The 15,658-nt window shown below is 38.1% G+C and overlaps 1 protein-coding gene across 1 annotated transcript; it reads right to left on the bottom strand.

Annotated features, from left to right (window-relative positions):
• Window positions 1-571: 571 nt before the first annotated feature.
• LOC108669758 (structural maintenance of chromosomes protein 2) lies at window positions 572-13,293 on the bottom strand (the record flags this gene model as incomplete). Its single annotated transcript, XM_018157162.2, has 20 exons — window positions 572-1,286; window positions 1,986-2,195; window positions 2,824-2,922; window positions 3,400-3,516; window positions 3,832-4,032; window positions 4,485-4,679; window positions 4,974-5,117; window positions 5,379-5,572; window positions 6,703-6,907; window positions 7,304-7,450; window positions 7,617-7,755; window positions 8,121-8,188; window positions 9,730-9,905; window positions 10,089-10,281; window positions 10,615-10,764; window positions 11,052-11,192; window positions 11,338-11,475; window positions 11,754-11,864; window positions 12,594-12,755; window positions 13,132-13,293. Coding segments are annotated over 20 exons (3,084 nt in total), but the record flags the coding sequence as incomplete, so codon positions are not given.
• Window positions 13,294-15,658: the final 2,365 nt, after the last annotated feature.

The following is a 15,658-nucleotide window of genomic DNA, read 5'->3' as shown; positions in this document are numbered from 1 at the left end:
CCAACGGCTGTCGTGCTATTAGACGCTTGCTAGACCTGGGCGTAATATCGGAATTTACATCCGCCATTCTGCATCTGTGGGCCTATTTCTATCACTTCCGTTATGGAGCGACATAAATAATCTTCCAGGGCTCCGAAAACATCGCCATTAAGTGATACAGGATTCATATCCATTACAGCTCGTCAATATTTCAGCGTTTATATCAATAGCGTGCGTGGATTCCTTGTCCTTCTATGAACTACGAAAGCCTCAAACTTCTAGGGACCGCATAGGCGATTAGGATTTTTTTTTGTATGGAGCTGTCATGGCATGCGAGGCAAATAGCACTGTCCAAATTTTGAACATTTCAAGTAAGTTACATCGCAGGGCATAAGTTCGAAAGAATTTCCGAGACAAACATGCAAACATCAATCAGAATCTGATCTAGCACCTGCCCTAGCCAGAATTTTAACTACGGACCTACATACGCTATACGTGACATGGTTTGGTATGGCGTGACATGACATGACATGACAGGGTCCAAAGAACAACATGCACATAATATTTAGCGGTATTCAGGTTTGAACAAATGTCAATTCAAGTACGGTATATTTACTACACTTATCGAAACATGAAATGTTATCACTTAACTGCATAGCTTAGTTCCAACTAACTTGCACATACAAATTACGGGCGATAAATCAATCATAACCGTTCCTAATTAAATGACTTCCAACAACACAACACTTAATTTGCGTCAGAAGAACATTTATAAAATCATAAATTTCTTAAACAAAACTATTCTTCCGTACTCACACTTCGCGTAAATAACTGAAAATGAGTAATATATTCATGTAAAGTCGTTGGAATGCAAGCATTAATCAATGATGAAAAATAGATCTTAAAGGAGCAGGTATCATCTGTACCATCTTGTGTGCGTCGATGTGTACTGAAGCAAGTTGAGATTTCTATACAAGCACATACTCAGAGAAATTATTTGTTCATATCGTAGAATAGAAACACGATTTTCATTGTAGCATTTAACGCCTTAATGCCGAGTCAAGCCTGGTAAGGATGAACACATAAGCGCGTCATGAGATGCATTTCCATTTGTACAAAATTTCGTTTTATTAGTGCAAATTTGTTATGTACAGGCCACAAAACAATGAAATGAGTTATTTTCGGCGTGTCATGTTGCTAGGTTGCTGCGTGTGACGCGTCACTGTCGAAGAGCCGTCAACGAACTTAGTCTTGAAGAGCACGTTGGCGTTGTTGAACATGCCGTCTTTGAGCGACACAACGATGAACTGTAACAAACAGGCGTATGGTCAAGGCTACATTCCTGCTTGGTGTTATTTTGCATGCTTGAATTTTTGTTGTGTCTTTCTTTACTGCTTTGAAAATGTATACACATTATAAGCTTAAATTGCAATGATGGTCAGAGATTCGGACTCAATATTTGTTTAGTTGCTTATTTCCACATATTCTTCAGTTTTATCACGTATGTACTTTCAACATTCAATACTACCGGTTATGTAACGAGTGCTTAACTGTCAAAAAAGAAACATATATTAAACAAAATGAGAAGCCAGTTTTAGGCGAAGTTGAAATGGCTTATTAAAACACAGAAAGCATTGATGATATTCATTGATCTAGCACTGGAAGGCTGCGTATTCAACGAGCTCACAACAGAACGTTCTCTGGTGAGATCAAGATGTTCTCACCTGGGAATGTTTGAAGTGTGTGCGCAACATGTGGCTGATGTTCTCACCTGGGAATGTTTGAAGTGTGTGCGCAACATGTGGCTGATGTTCTCACCTGGGAATGTTTGAAGTGCGTGCGCAACATGTGGCCAATGTTCTCACCTGTGAATGTTTGAAGTGCGTGCGCAACATGTGGCCAATGTTCTCACCTGGGAATGTTTGAAGTGTGTGCGCAACATTTGGCCAATGTTCTCACCTGTGAATGTTTGAAGTGCGTGCGCAACATGTGGCCGATGTTCTCACCTGGGAATGTTTGAAGTGCGTGCGCAACATGTGGCCGATGTTCTGGGTATGCGAGAGGTCCAGCGCAGCGTCGACCTCGTCCAGGATGTATATGGGGGCAGGTTTGAAGAGCAGCAGCGCCAGGATGAGGGACAGCGCCACAAGAGAGCGCTGGCCTCCAGACAGCTCAGTCAGGCTTTCCTTCCACACGTCTCCAAATGCCACCTTCACCTGTAACGTATCGACCATTATTACCAATATTATCATCATTATTATTATTACTAAGTATTACACTTTCACCTGTTACACAAGTACCGTTAGCATTATTATAATTATTATTCATCTGTCAAACATTAGCTTGCATATTGTTGGGTCATCGAAGACTTTTAAACAATGCCAGTACAACTTATCTGAGAAAACTTTAATAATAAATAATGTGGCTTCAATGGCATGATGTATGCACAATTTAACACTCGTTTATGGACAGTAGAAATGAGATTTGATGCTTGCAAAATTAATTAATTAAAGGAGAAACGGATCAAAAATTGAAATAATTAAAATTCAATAAGAGATGTGTATCTGGTATCTGCATCTGGAGCCAAAGGCATCAGGCAAAGACAACTGATAGCCATAAAAAATATGACACTGAACGTCCAGAATTTTATAACAATCATTCATTACTGAGCATCGCCAACTACAGTGCTAACAATGAAAGAACTCAAATTCATATCATAAAAGGTATTCTAAAGCCTATTGCACTCGAGAGTGCGTAGTAGTTCTATAAAATTTGGTAATCCTCAAAGAATGAATAAGAACTTTTCAGGTTGAAATAATGTTTGACTGTAAATAACTTGTTTACCTCCAGCCCGTCAAGCACATCCATCCCCTCTGGAGGCAGCAGTTTGGCTTGTGTGCCGGGCAGCAGCATGCAGAAAATAGATCCAAAGTCTTTGTTCACCTATGAGAATAAATTACAGTTTAGCATTCAAATAGAATACACAAGTGTCCAAAATAAAAATCTTATTAATACAATTACACTTAATTGAAAACTCCCTTCATTTCAATCATTAATCAGCTCTTATCAGTGTAAACTGTAAACACAGTTCATATACCTATAACAATTCCTTAATCATTAATTTCTTAAACAACAAGTCAATATTATAACCTAGGTATAAATTTTGAATATTCGTTGGAGCAAACAGATTTTCTATCAACTATAATCTGCTAAGCAGTGATCTGATAGTCCTTCCCTTTACACACATGTGTGATACATCTATTATACTAAGCAGTATTTAATCAAGCTCAAGCAGTATGTAGTCAAGTCCAAAAGTATTCAAGACAAGGAAGCTCATAATCAAGTTCAAGAAGTATATTATAAAGCTCAATCAGTATATAATCATCTAGTTATCAGGTTCTAGACCTAAGGTGCAACTACCTGTTCCCAGGCCTGCCTTAAAGCCTCTTTTTTCTTCTCGTCCAGCTCACGGATGACTGTCTCAATTTTGGCTTTATCGTTCTCAACAATTTGCTTCTTCCTCATCAGGTCGTTGTACTGTAGGCAAAGCACACCAGCTAGATAAGAATTGGTTGTCACATTTTCTGTTTCAAGACAAAATATTAAACAAATTTATAAATTGATTAACATGGGTAGATCTCCTTCCTATGTATGATACAAAATAATTCAATTCCAATCTTCAACTTGCATTAGATTTGAAATTTGTTTATACTATCCAAAATTAGCTCCAACTGTACCATTTGAATATCCAATTGTATAAATTGAGTTGAACGGTAATGTAGTAAGCCACCCAGCATAGATGCTGCAAAAATAGGATAATAATTAGACACATCTCTGGAAATAAATAATAACCTGATCCTCAGCTTTGCCCAACATGTTCATGGCCCTCATGTTGACGTTCTTGGAGAGCTTAGTTTTGGTCTCCTCAAGTTTCGAGATCTTGCGACCAGCTTCATTTGGGTCGTTCGTTTCAAAATCGTAGGCAGTATTAGGCTGACCAAAGAACTTCCGATCTTCTGCAATCCACTCGTGACTGGTGAGCATGCTGGCCACCTAGCCAGTGAAAGATAAATTACATTTCGAAGTAGCAGAACGGCACAAAAATCTGTTGTGATCTCTCAAGCAATGACGAAAAAGTCTAAAATTCAAATAGTCTCAGAATGAACATCAACAATATTAAGGAATGAATAGCGCAGAACTAAATCTTAATTAGTAACTGTCTTACAGAAGCAAGACAAAATTCAAATAAGCTGAAAATTCAGTTGTCACATCGGTGAAAGAGAAACGGTATAGAATAAATTTAATGACGAAACAGTAGCCACAATATTTTGTTATATAAACCACAGTTCAACATCAAACTAAGCCAAACATTCTTTTTTACAATAAATTAGGGAAAAATAATGAAATACAAACCAAAAAATGACAATAACAATAGGTTCCTGTCCAGATTTCAATCTACATAAAACATTAAAATAACTTAAGCATAGAATAAATCAAAAGCTAACCTTGTTTTCGGCTTCCTTGGCGTCTGTCTTCAGCTTGGAGAGCTTGTGCTCGAGCTGCTTCACCTCGAGCTCTGCTTCGTTGCCTGCCTTCAGAATTGCATCTTTTTGGGCCAACTTAGCATTTATTTCTTTATTCTGAGCCGCCAGCATCTGCTTCTGTTCCTTTACGGCGGCCAAGGCTGATTCTACTTCATCCTACACGAGAAAAATAACTTAAATTTTCATTATTATTGGATTCAAGAGAAAATATTTCGACTTAAGCTACAAGTGAAATCAGCTCAAAGCAATTAGTGATATAAGAAGTAGAGTCTATATTAATTTTACGTAGAAGCTGTAAACACCAGCACTTAGTGTGATTATTTCAGAGGATCAAGTAATACCTATTATAGACTCGCGTTTGAGTCTATATTTATTTCGTTTGTAGTAAATTTTAGAACTTAAGCGGTAAGTAAAATCATTTCAATGCACCATATGTAATTTTAGACTCGCCTTAGAAAGCTTGTGTTGCGCCTCGTTCTCAGTGAGCTGCTCAGCATATTGCTTCAGCACATCAGCTGACGCCTGCAGTTGCTGCTGTTGAGCGCTGATGCTCTCCTCCAGCTCACGCACCTCCAATTTTAAACTTTCTTCTTCCTGTTCACCAAAATTAAACGAGCAAGGTCACTTAAAACAACAGTGGACCTACTATCAAAGCGCTTAAATACAGGTAGTGGCTGATTTCGAGTTTGTAATTAGTGGGTTTCACTTGAAAAGCAATCAATAACTGGCTGAGACAGTTAATGTATTAACTATTTTTTCATAATATAAGCCTCTGTTCAGTAACTATTTTTAATAAATATAGGAAGGTTGAAGATACATAGCAATCATAAACCAGAATGATAGCCCCAGTCTCACCTGCTTCATAGTGTCCCACTGTTGCCGCGTTTCTAGCTCCTTCTTCTTGCAGGCTTCAAGATGCTTGGTGGCCTCCTTGAGCTGCTGCTCCTTCAATGCCTTGGCGTTCTTGATCTGGCCCAGCAACTCCTGCACCTGATGCTCTCCTTCTTGCTCTTGCTGCTTGCATCGCTCCACGATAGCAATGCACTCATCTGAACAGTCAATTACTTAGTTAAACCATCTGAACATTTATAAAAGCAAAAAAACGCATCTAAATGTACACAATAGCAATGCACTCATCTGAACAGTCAAGTCTTAGTTAAACCATCTGAACATTTATAAAATCAAAAAAACATCTAGATGTATTGCAATATACAACTAGTCATTTTGACATTATTACCTCTAACTCTTCAACTTGAAAAATTTTTTCAAGTTTTTACCGATTTTTCAAAATCTAGGTATTGCTAATTTCTTTTCAGCTATTTCATGAAAATCATGAAAATTTCACATATGTCGCCAAATTTCACCTGTTGTAGACTGATAAGTTATTTGTTGTTAGACCTTGAGCAAAACTGCTGGTCGGAATCCAGAAAAATCCATTTATCTGACAAGGTTTTGAGATTTGGCGAATGCTGGTCAAAATCACAAACCCAAAAAGAAGCATGAGCAACTGGTGACGAATAGAGAAGCCTCAAGGAGCAAGTGGAATTGGAAAATGTTATTTCATTAACCGTTTCATTAACTGTCAGCAACTAATGGCATTGGTTCCCGAATTATTTGATGATGATGTGTAATAATTTTTTAGGGAAATGCATGATTTATTTCTTAATTTTACGTCCCATTTTCTAAAACTTACAACATGTGAGACATAGCCTCTCATATCAATACCATAATGCTAATAATTAAGTTAGTAAATCGTGAAGGCACATCACATCAGTTCATGATGCTGCGGTTTGATTTAACCGTTAACAAACATTTTAATTGTTTCTCGTTTAAAACTATTAATAAATAACAGGTATTGGTGAGGATCGCTTTAGGCCTAGTTAGTGTTTTGCCTACCTCCACATAAAGCTCATTTCCAGACAAGATGCCCACCTCTATACAGGATATCAACCTCCAGACAGAGTGGACGCTTCCAGACAGAAAGCCCACCATTATATAGAGTACCCACCTCCAGACAGAATGCCCTCTTCCAGACAGGAAGCCAACCCACCTCTATGCTACCCACCTCCAAACAGAATGCTTCTTTTCTGACAGAATGCCCACCTCCAGACAGTATGCCCACCTCCAGACAGAATGCCCACCTCCAGACAGTATGCCCACCTCCAGACAGTATGCCCACCTCCAGACAGAGTGCCCGCAGGATCCACGACGTCCCCCTCGAGGGTGACGCACTTCCTCAAGATGCGCTCGTCGAAGGCGACGCGCTTGGCGACGTCCATGTCACGGCACACGAACGTTGCGCCCAAGACGAACTCCATGGCGGCCTGCAGCTCTGGGTTATAGTCCACCAGAGACAGGGCAGTCTGCACGCCGTCCTTGCCGCCCTGACAAACAACCACTTAATTGGTCAACAGGAAAAAATTGAAGTAATTACTTACACAAGGCGCGGCAAACAAACCAAAAAGTCAATTTGTTTACAGGAGAATGATAGTGCGGCAATGGGCGGCAAAAAAGCTAAGAGGTCAAAAGATCAGCAGGAGAAAAATATGAACAACCTACTAGCACAAGATGTGGCAAACGAACCAAGAAGTCGATTGGTAGGCAGAAGAAAAATATTAATTAAATATTTTAACAAAGTGGTTAACAGGAGGTATGGTTCACATGTATACGTTACAATTTGAGCGGACAATTACGGTAGTCATTTATCATAGGATTCACCATTCTGCCAAGGCTTGAACGAATTTTTATTAAGATGATCAAGAATCAATCGTAATCCTCACAATTTGTTGGGCGCGGGCGGCGGTGCGTTGATCGATAGGTCGCGCTGTGATTTTATTCAGAGGAATGAATGTGACGCGTGACTGCAGCTGACCTCGCTGCAAGAGCTGCTTACCAACCACCTCCGTAGACACAATCACATTGTACAGCTGCACAGACAAGTACTACTATCAACACATTCACATTGTAAAGCTGTACAGACAAGTGCTTCGATTAATTAACACATTCACATTACAGCCGTGAGTAACAATCAATTCTTATGCTAAAACTTCAGAAAATATACCAATGACTAGTGGAAAAATCCTGACGTCTGACCTTGCCTCCGGCAGTGACCTGGAGCGCCGTGGCAGCGCTCGGGTCTTTAAGCTTCATGAGTTTGCACACGAGGCCCTTCACTTGGGAGCGATCGAAGTTTCGTTCAGGGTCCTGATACTTGAAGTTCAGCTCAGGGTATCTGTGAGAACGAGAGCCGTGAAGCACCCCATTGAAAGGGTAGTGAATTACTCCACAAAAAGAACTAAGGTCAAAATTAAGCAGAAATAAGAGTCGAGATGAATCCCAGTGAAAGGGTAGTGAATAACTTCACAAAGACACTAAGGTCAAAATTAAGCAGAAATAAAAGAGTAAATAAAGTAAATGTTAAACAGAAATGTACACACAAATATCTCAGCAGTTTATCTCAGAACTACTTTACAACGTAATTCCTTTCATAATTCAGCATTGGTAAAGCAGCTCATGAAATTTGTTAAAAAGAACAACTTATTAGTAGCAGATTGTAAATTATGAATATGTTACTAGCGTCCATTATATAAATCATACCTGGAAAGCAGAGCATCCACCTTCTCCTGCAGGTTGCGGACGTCGTTATTGAGGGCACGTCGCCGCCCCTCCAGTGAACTTTTGTTAGACGATTTGTACACAACACGTGCAGCATATGACTCCCAGCGATGGTTTTTTCACCCAGATCTGTTTTTTTTAACCTCTCCTGGGTTTACGTCTCGGACAAATTAACGGCCGGTCTCACAACCAATTTCCAAATTCAATGATCAAGGAATATCTCTCAAACTAATGAACTTAAACTCGATTTAACTTGATCCACGTATTCATTAGGACCTAACAATTTTGCTATAGGACCTAACGATTTAGGACCTAACGATTTAGGACTTAACGATAATGTTTTGCTTGTAAAAATTATTTGAATTTTGCCATCGTTTGTTTTTGCCATAGTTATATGGCAATACAGGCAGAACGAAACAGGCAACAGATTCGAACGAAATTTTGAATTTACAGTCCTAACTACCGAACGGTAATGTTTAGCTCGTGAAAATTTTTTCGATTGTGCCTTTGTTCGCGAGTTTTTTTTTCATTTCACCTTCGTTTGTGGTTGAAACAGCAATACGTGCTTAAATTCGCAGTAATCAAGACATTTTTTCAAAACTACTGAACAGATTTGAACATAACTTAGTATTTAAATACCTAACCTCAGCAACGGTGATGTTTACAATTTTTTCGTTTTGCCTTTGTTTGCGAGTTACGGTATACGGCTACACGTATTCGGCTATACGTAAACGGCTCTTGGTTAAACCGGCCAGTAGAGAAGCCGGTCGTTCCTCCTATGTCTGTATAACTCGCGAACGAAAGCAAAATAAAAAAAATTGTCAAGAGCTAAACTTCGCCGTTGAGAGGTTAGGTATTTATATACAAAGTTTCGTTGGAAACTGTTCTGTAGTTTAGAAGAAATTTCTTGATCGCCGCAAATTTAAGTGACAAATTATCCGGCGATACGGGCCGAATATAAGGAAGTGTGAAATCAAGAATGACGGTGAACTGAAAAAAAAATCGCAAACGAAGGTAAAACCGAAAAAAAATCATAAGCTTAAAAATCACCGTTTGGTAGTTAGGAATGTATATTCAAAATTCCGTTCAAATCAATTCAATAGTTTGGAAGAAATTCTTTGATCACTGCGAATTTCGGACTGTTTCGCAATATACGCGTAACTCACGAATGAAGGTGAAATTAAAAAAAATTTACGAGCTAAACATCACCGTTAGGTTCTGATGAATACGTGTTCCAAGTTTCATAGAGCTGCGTTCATTATTTTGATTTTGATAATTGAATCTAGAGATTGGTCGCGAGACCGGCCACGAGTCCGGCCGTAAATTCGCCGGCGACGTCCTAGGTTTTTAGTGCTGAAACGGTTAAAACAGCTGAAAAGCATATTGGTTCACTAAATGGGGTTCTATTTGTAAAATACACATTTGTGTTTAACCTTCATCTTTTAAAATAGCAGCATACTAAATTTCAAGAAAGAGGCGTATGGCTGTGGGGGGCGATAGAAATTCACTAGGGTGCCAAAGGGGACGCCAGCCTGAAAAAGTTTGGGAACCACTGTTCTATGTGATCTATCAACGAGGGTTATTCACTTACTTCCAAGTTTTTGACTTCTTTTTCCATTCTATCCAGTAGACCCTTGTCTTGCTTGTAGGCTGCCTCAGTCTGATTCATTTCCACTTTCTTGCGCTTGAGCTCCTCCCGACTGTGCTTCAGACGCATCTCTGCTTGCTTCGTCTCAGTCTTGGCCGCAGTGATGGCCGCTTTTGCTTCTGTAAATCACCACATCAACATTAACAGGAGTGCTCCACAACTCTTCAATCAAAACTCCTTCACACTAGGTCACCATCACCTGAACAGAAACTGTCCATTAAACAAACCTCAACCTATTGGAATGATAGGAAATTATTGAGTGCTTTACAATACCCTGCCTGGGTTTTGATCTAAGAACTCACTGATAATCTGGTCCTGAAGTGTAGCATCTTCACCACCGGCCTGTGAAGCGTACATGCCCGTGCTGATGGCCTGCAGGCGTGCCTCTGCCGCAGCCACGGCCTCAGTGTTTACTGTAGCAGCAGCACGCATTGCATCATATGTGCCTTGCACTTTGTTGCCTTCTGCACGCTTCTGCTCCAAAGCCTTTTCATCCTGCATACACAGATCTCAATTTTTACTTTTCGTAAATTTCAAAGTAAAATTTGTAAACAAAATATCCTCGTTCAATGCATGATAAGTAAAATTTGTTAACAAAATATCCTCGTTATTTGCATGATGACCCCTCGTTGCGAGATGACGCCTTCTGAAAAACATTTTGCCAGCTAGTACAAAGTTGTACCTACCTACCTACAAAGTTGTACCTAGGCAAAATTTATCAGTCTCTAGATTTTCCAACAATGTTTACTATATCGAAAACTTCTATAGCACCGGTCTACACACATTGACGGAATTTCTATAAGTCAATAAAATATAATAATGTCTTACCTCAGCTAAGAACTTTTGCAGTTGCTTGCACTTCTTCTCTTCTGCCTTGATTGTCTCTCTGAGGCTTTTCAGAGCAGCAGCAACTCGCACCTCAGCTTTTTCTTTCTCCTTGAGTTCCTTCTCCAGCTCCTGCAGCTGCCCACCCGTCTCCTGTTATGAAACTTCAGCTCAATACATGCCTTCTTAATTAAGGTCATTTCATTTCTGGAGCTATAAGAATGTAACAACAAATTTCAAGTTCAGAGCCAATGAAAATAATGGATGACTTAGAATTAGATTGGATGATAAGAACTCACAATGGGAACATTGATGAAATCTCTCAAGCTGTGACATGGAGAAACACATTAAAACTAGGATTTATGTTGCCTGATGTTCAATTATAATCAGGAATACCAGTTCAAATTTGTCACCTTTCATATTTTGCTTCCAACACTTACCGAGTCTCTTATTTGTTGAAGTTGAGCAATTTGATCCTGCAGCTCAGAGACTTGACGTGAGCCATCAGCAATACTTTGCTGAAGCTTGGCAAGATCTGTTTTGCCTTCATCGTGCTGAGTCTGTGCTGTTGTTCGGAGCTTCTGCACACACACAAACACACAAAAAAAGATTACAATAAAATCTATAGAAGCATGCAACTTTAATAGGAGATAAACCTCAATTCATTAGCAGACATGTGGACATAGATATATTGTAGGAGGCATACCTAGGAGATTATGTACACACCTCAGCTTGGACGAACTTGAAAGCAACATAGAGTTTAGTGAGATGCTCAAGTTCCCGTTGCACCTTCTGGTACTCGAGATATTGTGAGCGCTCTTCTTTGAGTTTGCTCAGTGTTGGGGTGATCTCTTCTGATAGGATCTGCTCAGTACGAACATTTCATTTGGTGATGAAACACCCCGAGTCAATGTAATCCTAAAATGTAACTATTAATTTTGCTGCAAATGGCTGATGGGACTATCTTCCTAACAACCAGCTGATATAGCCAACTATATTTATAAACTACATAATTATAATTTATTATCTTGGAAGAAATTATATAAAATTCAAAAATACTTTCTAAGTCACTCTACTTATGTGTGCACTCCATCACAGACACCAAAGAATGAAGATTTTTATTTGGTCTGTTAATTTCTCACATCATTTATCTCTTTAAGCTTAGCATCTTTCTTTTCAATCGTCTTCTGTGCCTGCTGCTTCTTGGCCTCGTACATCCTCGTGCCAGCAGCTTCCTCAATCATTGCCAGGATCTGCATTACAAAAGATCATAACACACACGGTACTTCCTTTGTATTACGTTCAGTCAGACAGAATATTTTATGACAAAGTCAAGTGTTCATAGAATCAACAAAATTTTAGATAGGTACAATGCGAGCTGCCAAACAATAGATGGAATTGGACAGAAAATTACCAAACACATTCATGTCAGAAATAACATTTATATTTTGATTGAAAATACAGAATATTTCTAGGTCAAGTAACAGAAAAAAAACTCATGGGTATAATAAAACATTCAGTCACACAAAATTTCCCCCCCCCCCCAAAAAAAAAATAATAAGCTCAAATTTAGTGATTAGTCAGTAGCAAGTCTATGGAATATAAACTCAAAAAATTCCAAAAATTGTTAATTGGCATCCTAATTTTACCAAATGAAATTAGAATGACAATGTAAAGCATTTAGTAAAACCTGCAAGGAAGAAAATATTTTCAAATGTTGATATTAATGAGGTTTAAATGAATTAAAACTAAAATTTCCCAGCAAAATTATCATTCAAACCTCAAAATTTTGCTGATTCTTGATTCAACACAAGGTTTCAATTGAACTGGTCTGTATATCAAGATCACATACCTACTAAATTCTCTTTATTCATGCAGCTGCTTATCATGGAAGAACTGGCACCTGGTGAGTAGAATTTAATAGTTGTACCCTGTGGTTATTTAACTCAGCAATAAAAACACCAAATATTAGCTTATATTACCTCAGGAGGCTTCATGTTGAGCACTTTAGTGATGCGTCCTTGCATGATAAGGAAGTGGGGGTTGTTCACATTCAGCTGCACGGATCTGAAGAAGTCCTGCACGCGGTTGTTCTGTACAGTTGTCCCGTTGATCAAATACTTGTTCCGTCCTCCAATAACAACCTAGACAATTAAGGAAAAAATTATTTATTCTTAATATTCATTGATAATTGCAAAAATTTAATGACTCATGACTCTACATAATCCTAAAGCAAAGGATATAGATAAGATAATGATATTATATAGATAATCTTCAAGATAAGTATATACAGCAAAGAGATAAGCTATTGAATAAGATTATCACAAAGTATCAATGGAAATTTTATGGCTGACTATAATTTATGTTTGATGCTGTTAGTTAACTAGTTATTTTCCTACATAAATAGCTAATAATAAAATAAATAATTATCTTCAATGATAAAATTAAGTCACTTCTATTGCTTACATACCTGTTAAGTGATGTTGGCCATATTACTATGCTCATATCCAATTTACACACCTGTCGAGTGATGGTGACCTCATCGTAATGCTCGTATCCAATTGGACTCTGTTTCTTGTCTGAGTTGTCAAAAGTAATTGTGACAGTGGCCTTGGTAACACCTGCTTGGCCATTCTTGTAGACCAACTCCTGCAGATTTGTGGCTCGGACCTGAGAGTAGCAAGTTATTGTGAGTCAATTCCTGCATGGATGTGGTCTGACTGTTTGGGAGACACTCATGACTATGGTTTATGTTATTCTTTTAATTGATTCTCAGGTTAACTGGCAATCAAAACAGAATCAGCAACTTACAATAACATGCTCAATAATTAAACCACGTTTGGTGATTTTTTTTGATTTAAAAGAAAAAAATCAAAAAAATAAAAAAATCAATGATTTTTTCATTTTTTCATGATTTTTTTTATTTATTTGATTTTTTAAGTTTTTTTGTCTTTTTGAAGTGTTATTTTTTATGTTGCAATTAGCCTACTAACAATAACAGTATATGGATCATAATGGATGGCTAAAAAGGGCACTTATTGCCTTCAATAATGGCCAACAGGCCAAGGTGGTGTTTATCACTTAGGGATTTTTGTGTAAACAATTATTGATAAGTCTATTCATTAGCTTTGTAAAGTTTGTATGGAGCAAGGTAATGAGCTAAATATTGACCGTTTAACTGGCTTAAATATACAAAAACATTTCAGGAAGGCAGATCTTTTAGACATTGAAGAGTCACATAACAGATAGGTAGCTGATAGCACAGTGCACAGCACTATCAATAGATCTATACTAGTTTTATGTCCTATAAATCTACCAGACTCTAATGACATCACGGCACCAAATCGCAAGATTCATTGTAGGATCGGCCTTCATATTTGTAGCATGGTCTAGCTTTTGCCTGCATGTTCAATCTACTGCGCTTGTCTCTTTTCAAAGTTTTTCCCTTGAAGATTGGATGCAGCAGACATTCTCAGGAGTCAGGACTAAGTATTTAAACAGAAAACGGGACAATGGAATACATTTCTTCAGTTTACCAGCAGTGTACATCGTATCAGTTTATGAATCGTACTGATATACATATGGTACTGGTATATTGATTTTACCAGCTGTGAATATTTATGATACACAATACTTTATATTTTACAGGGGCAAAGTCTGTTACATGCCACTAAATAAGCTACATATGAGAAAAGAAAAAGTTATATTAACAGATCCAATTACATTGTCATGATCCATTATTCCCATCTTGGCAGCAATGAGTGTTGTTGCAGCTGATAGGTTTGTGGGTGTATATCTCATGCACCCATCCTTCTGCAAATAGCTTGAAAGCTTCAAGCGTCTGGCATGCCTTGAGTTATTGCAATGTTTATTGGCTGAAACCAAGTAGTTCACTAAGTCACCATGTTAAATGGGAGGCAGGCTTGTAAAATCTGCACACAATGTTGTGCCAGCACTTCATAGGGATCAATATCATTAATATTGAACAATACCGGTCTCTCGCTGAAGGAAGGAGTTTTAAACATTAGCTTAATGCTTTTTGCTTTTCTCTTTCTTTCTCCATTGCCACCATAACAACCAAATGGCTAAGACGGAAAGAGTAGGCTAAGGCGTGAATGTGCTACAAACACAGCGGTGGAGCAATGCGGATTATGTGAAAACACAGGAGCTTGATGAGCCCAGTAACCAGCAATTTTCAACAATTATCATAAAATGCTTGCCAGAAATAGACATAATTGGTTAGAGATATAGTCAAAAATATTAATAAGTCATTAAAATCTACTCATAAATATTTCTTCAATTTTGGTTTCAACATATTGTTTCTGTTGGAGTGCAGCAACTAATCTCAGGTGGAAAATGAATGCCATCAGGTGCACAGAAAATATCTAATTTCCATGCCAGAAAGAGGACAAAAGATAAGAAATTCTATTGTTTACATAAGTTTGGAAAATCCTAATAATATGGAAGATTTACTTTCTAGAATATTATAGCTACCTCATCATTGTGGTGGGTATTGAATCCTCTAGCTTCAAATTTATGCATCTATATTTATATGTTGGTTCAATCAGAAACAATCCTTGTGGCTTGTAAATTTATAATTCCATGAAAATTATACTCTAGCTTACAAATTATGTGCCTTGCAAATTCATTCTCCTGCAGTTCAGCACCATGCTCCCACCAAAATATCCTGCAGTGTTGGATATTTGCTCCAAAATATCACTGCACTGCACCAAAATATTCTGCAGTGCAGTGACCGCACCCACAACAATTTTTGATGCCCTTGCAGTTGCTGTCATGTCAGAGTGCATCTTAAATGAGATGTTACTTCAACAAAACATGCTCTAATTATTATTATGTGGTCAATAAGGATTAATAAGTACTGTAAAGCAAATGCCCAGCTAATTCACCAAATTCACCAGACATGGTGAATTTGCTTGTCATCTCCTTTGCTTTCAAATATTGGGTCAACTTTCCATCAAAGCAAACTATGGACTAAACAAACTACTTATCACCATGATGGCATTTTAAATCATCATTAAATGTCTTC

The sequence above is a fragment of the Hyalella azteca genome, unplaced genomic scaffold, assembly GCF_000764305.2.
Source record: "Hyalella azteca isolate HAZT.00-mixed unplaced genomic scaffold, Hazt_2.0.2 contig17841, whole genome shotgun sequence".
Taxonomy (NCBI): Eukaryota; Metazoa; Arthropoda; class Malacostraca; order Amphipoda; family Hyalellidae; genus Hyalella; species Hyalella azteca.
Note: the sequence above shows the minus strand (reverse complement) of the source record. Positions and strands in the feature narration are given on the sequence as shown.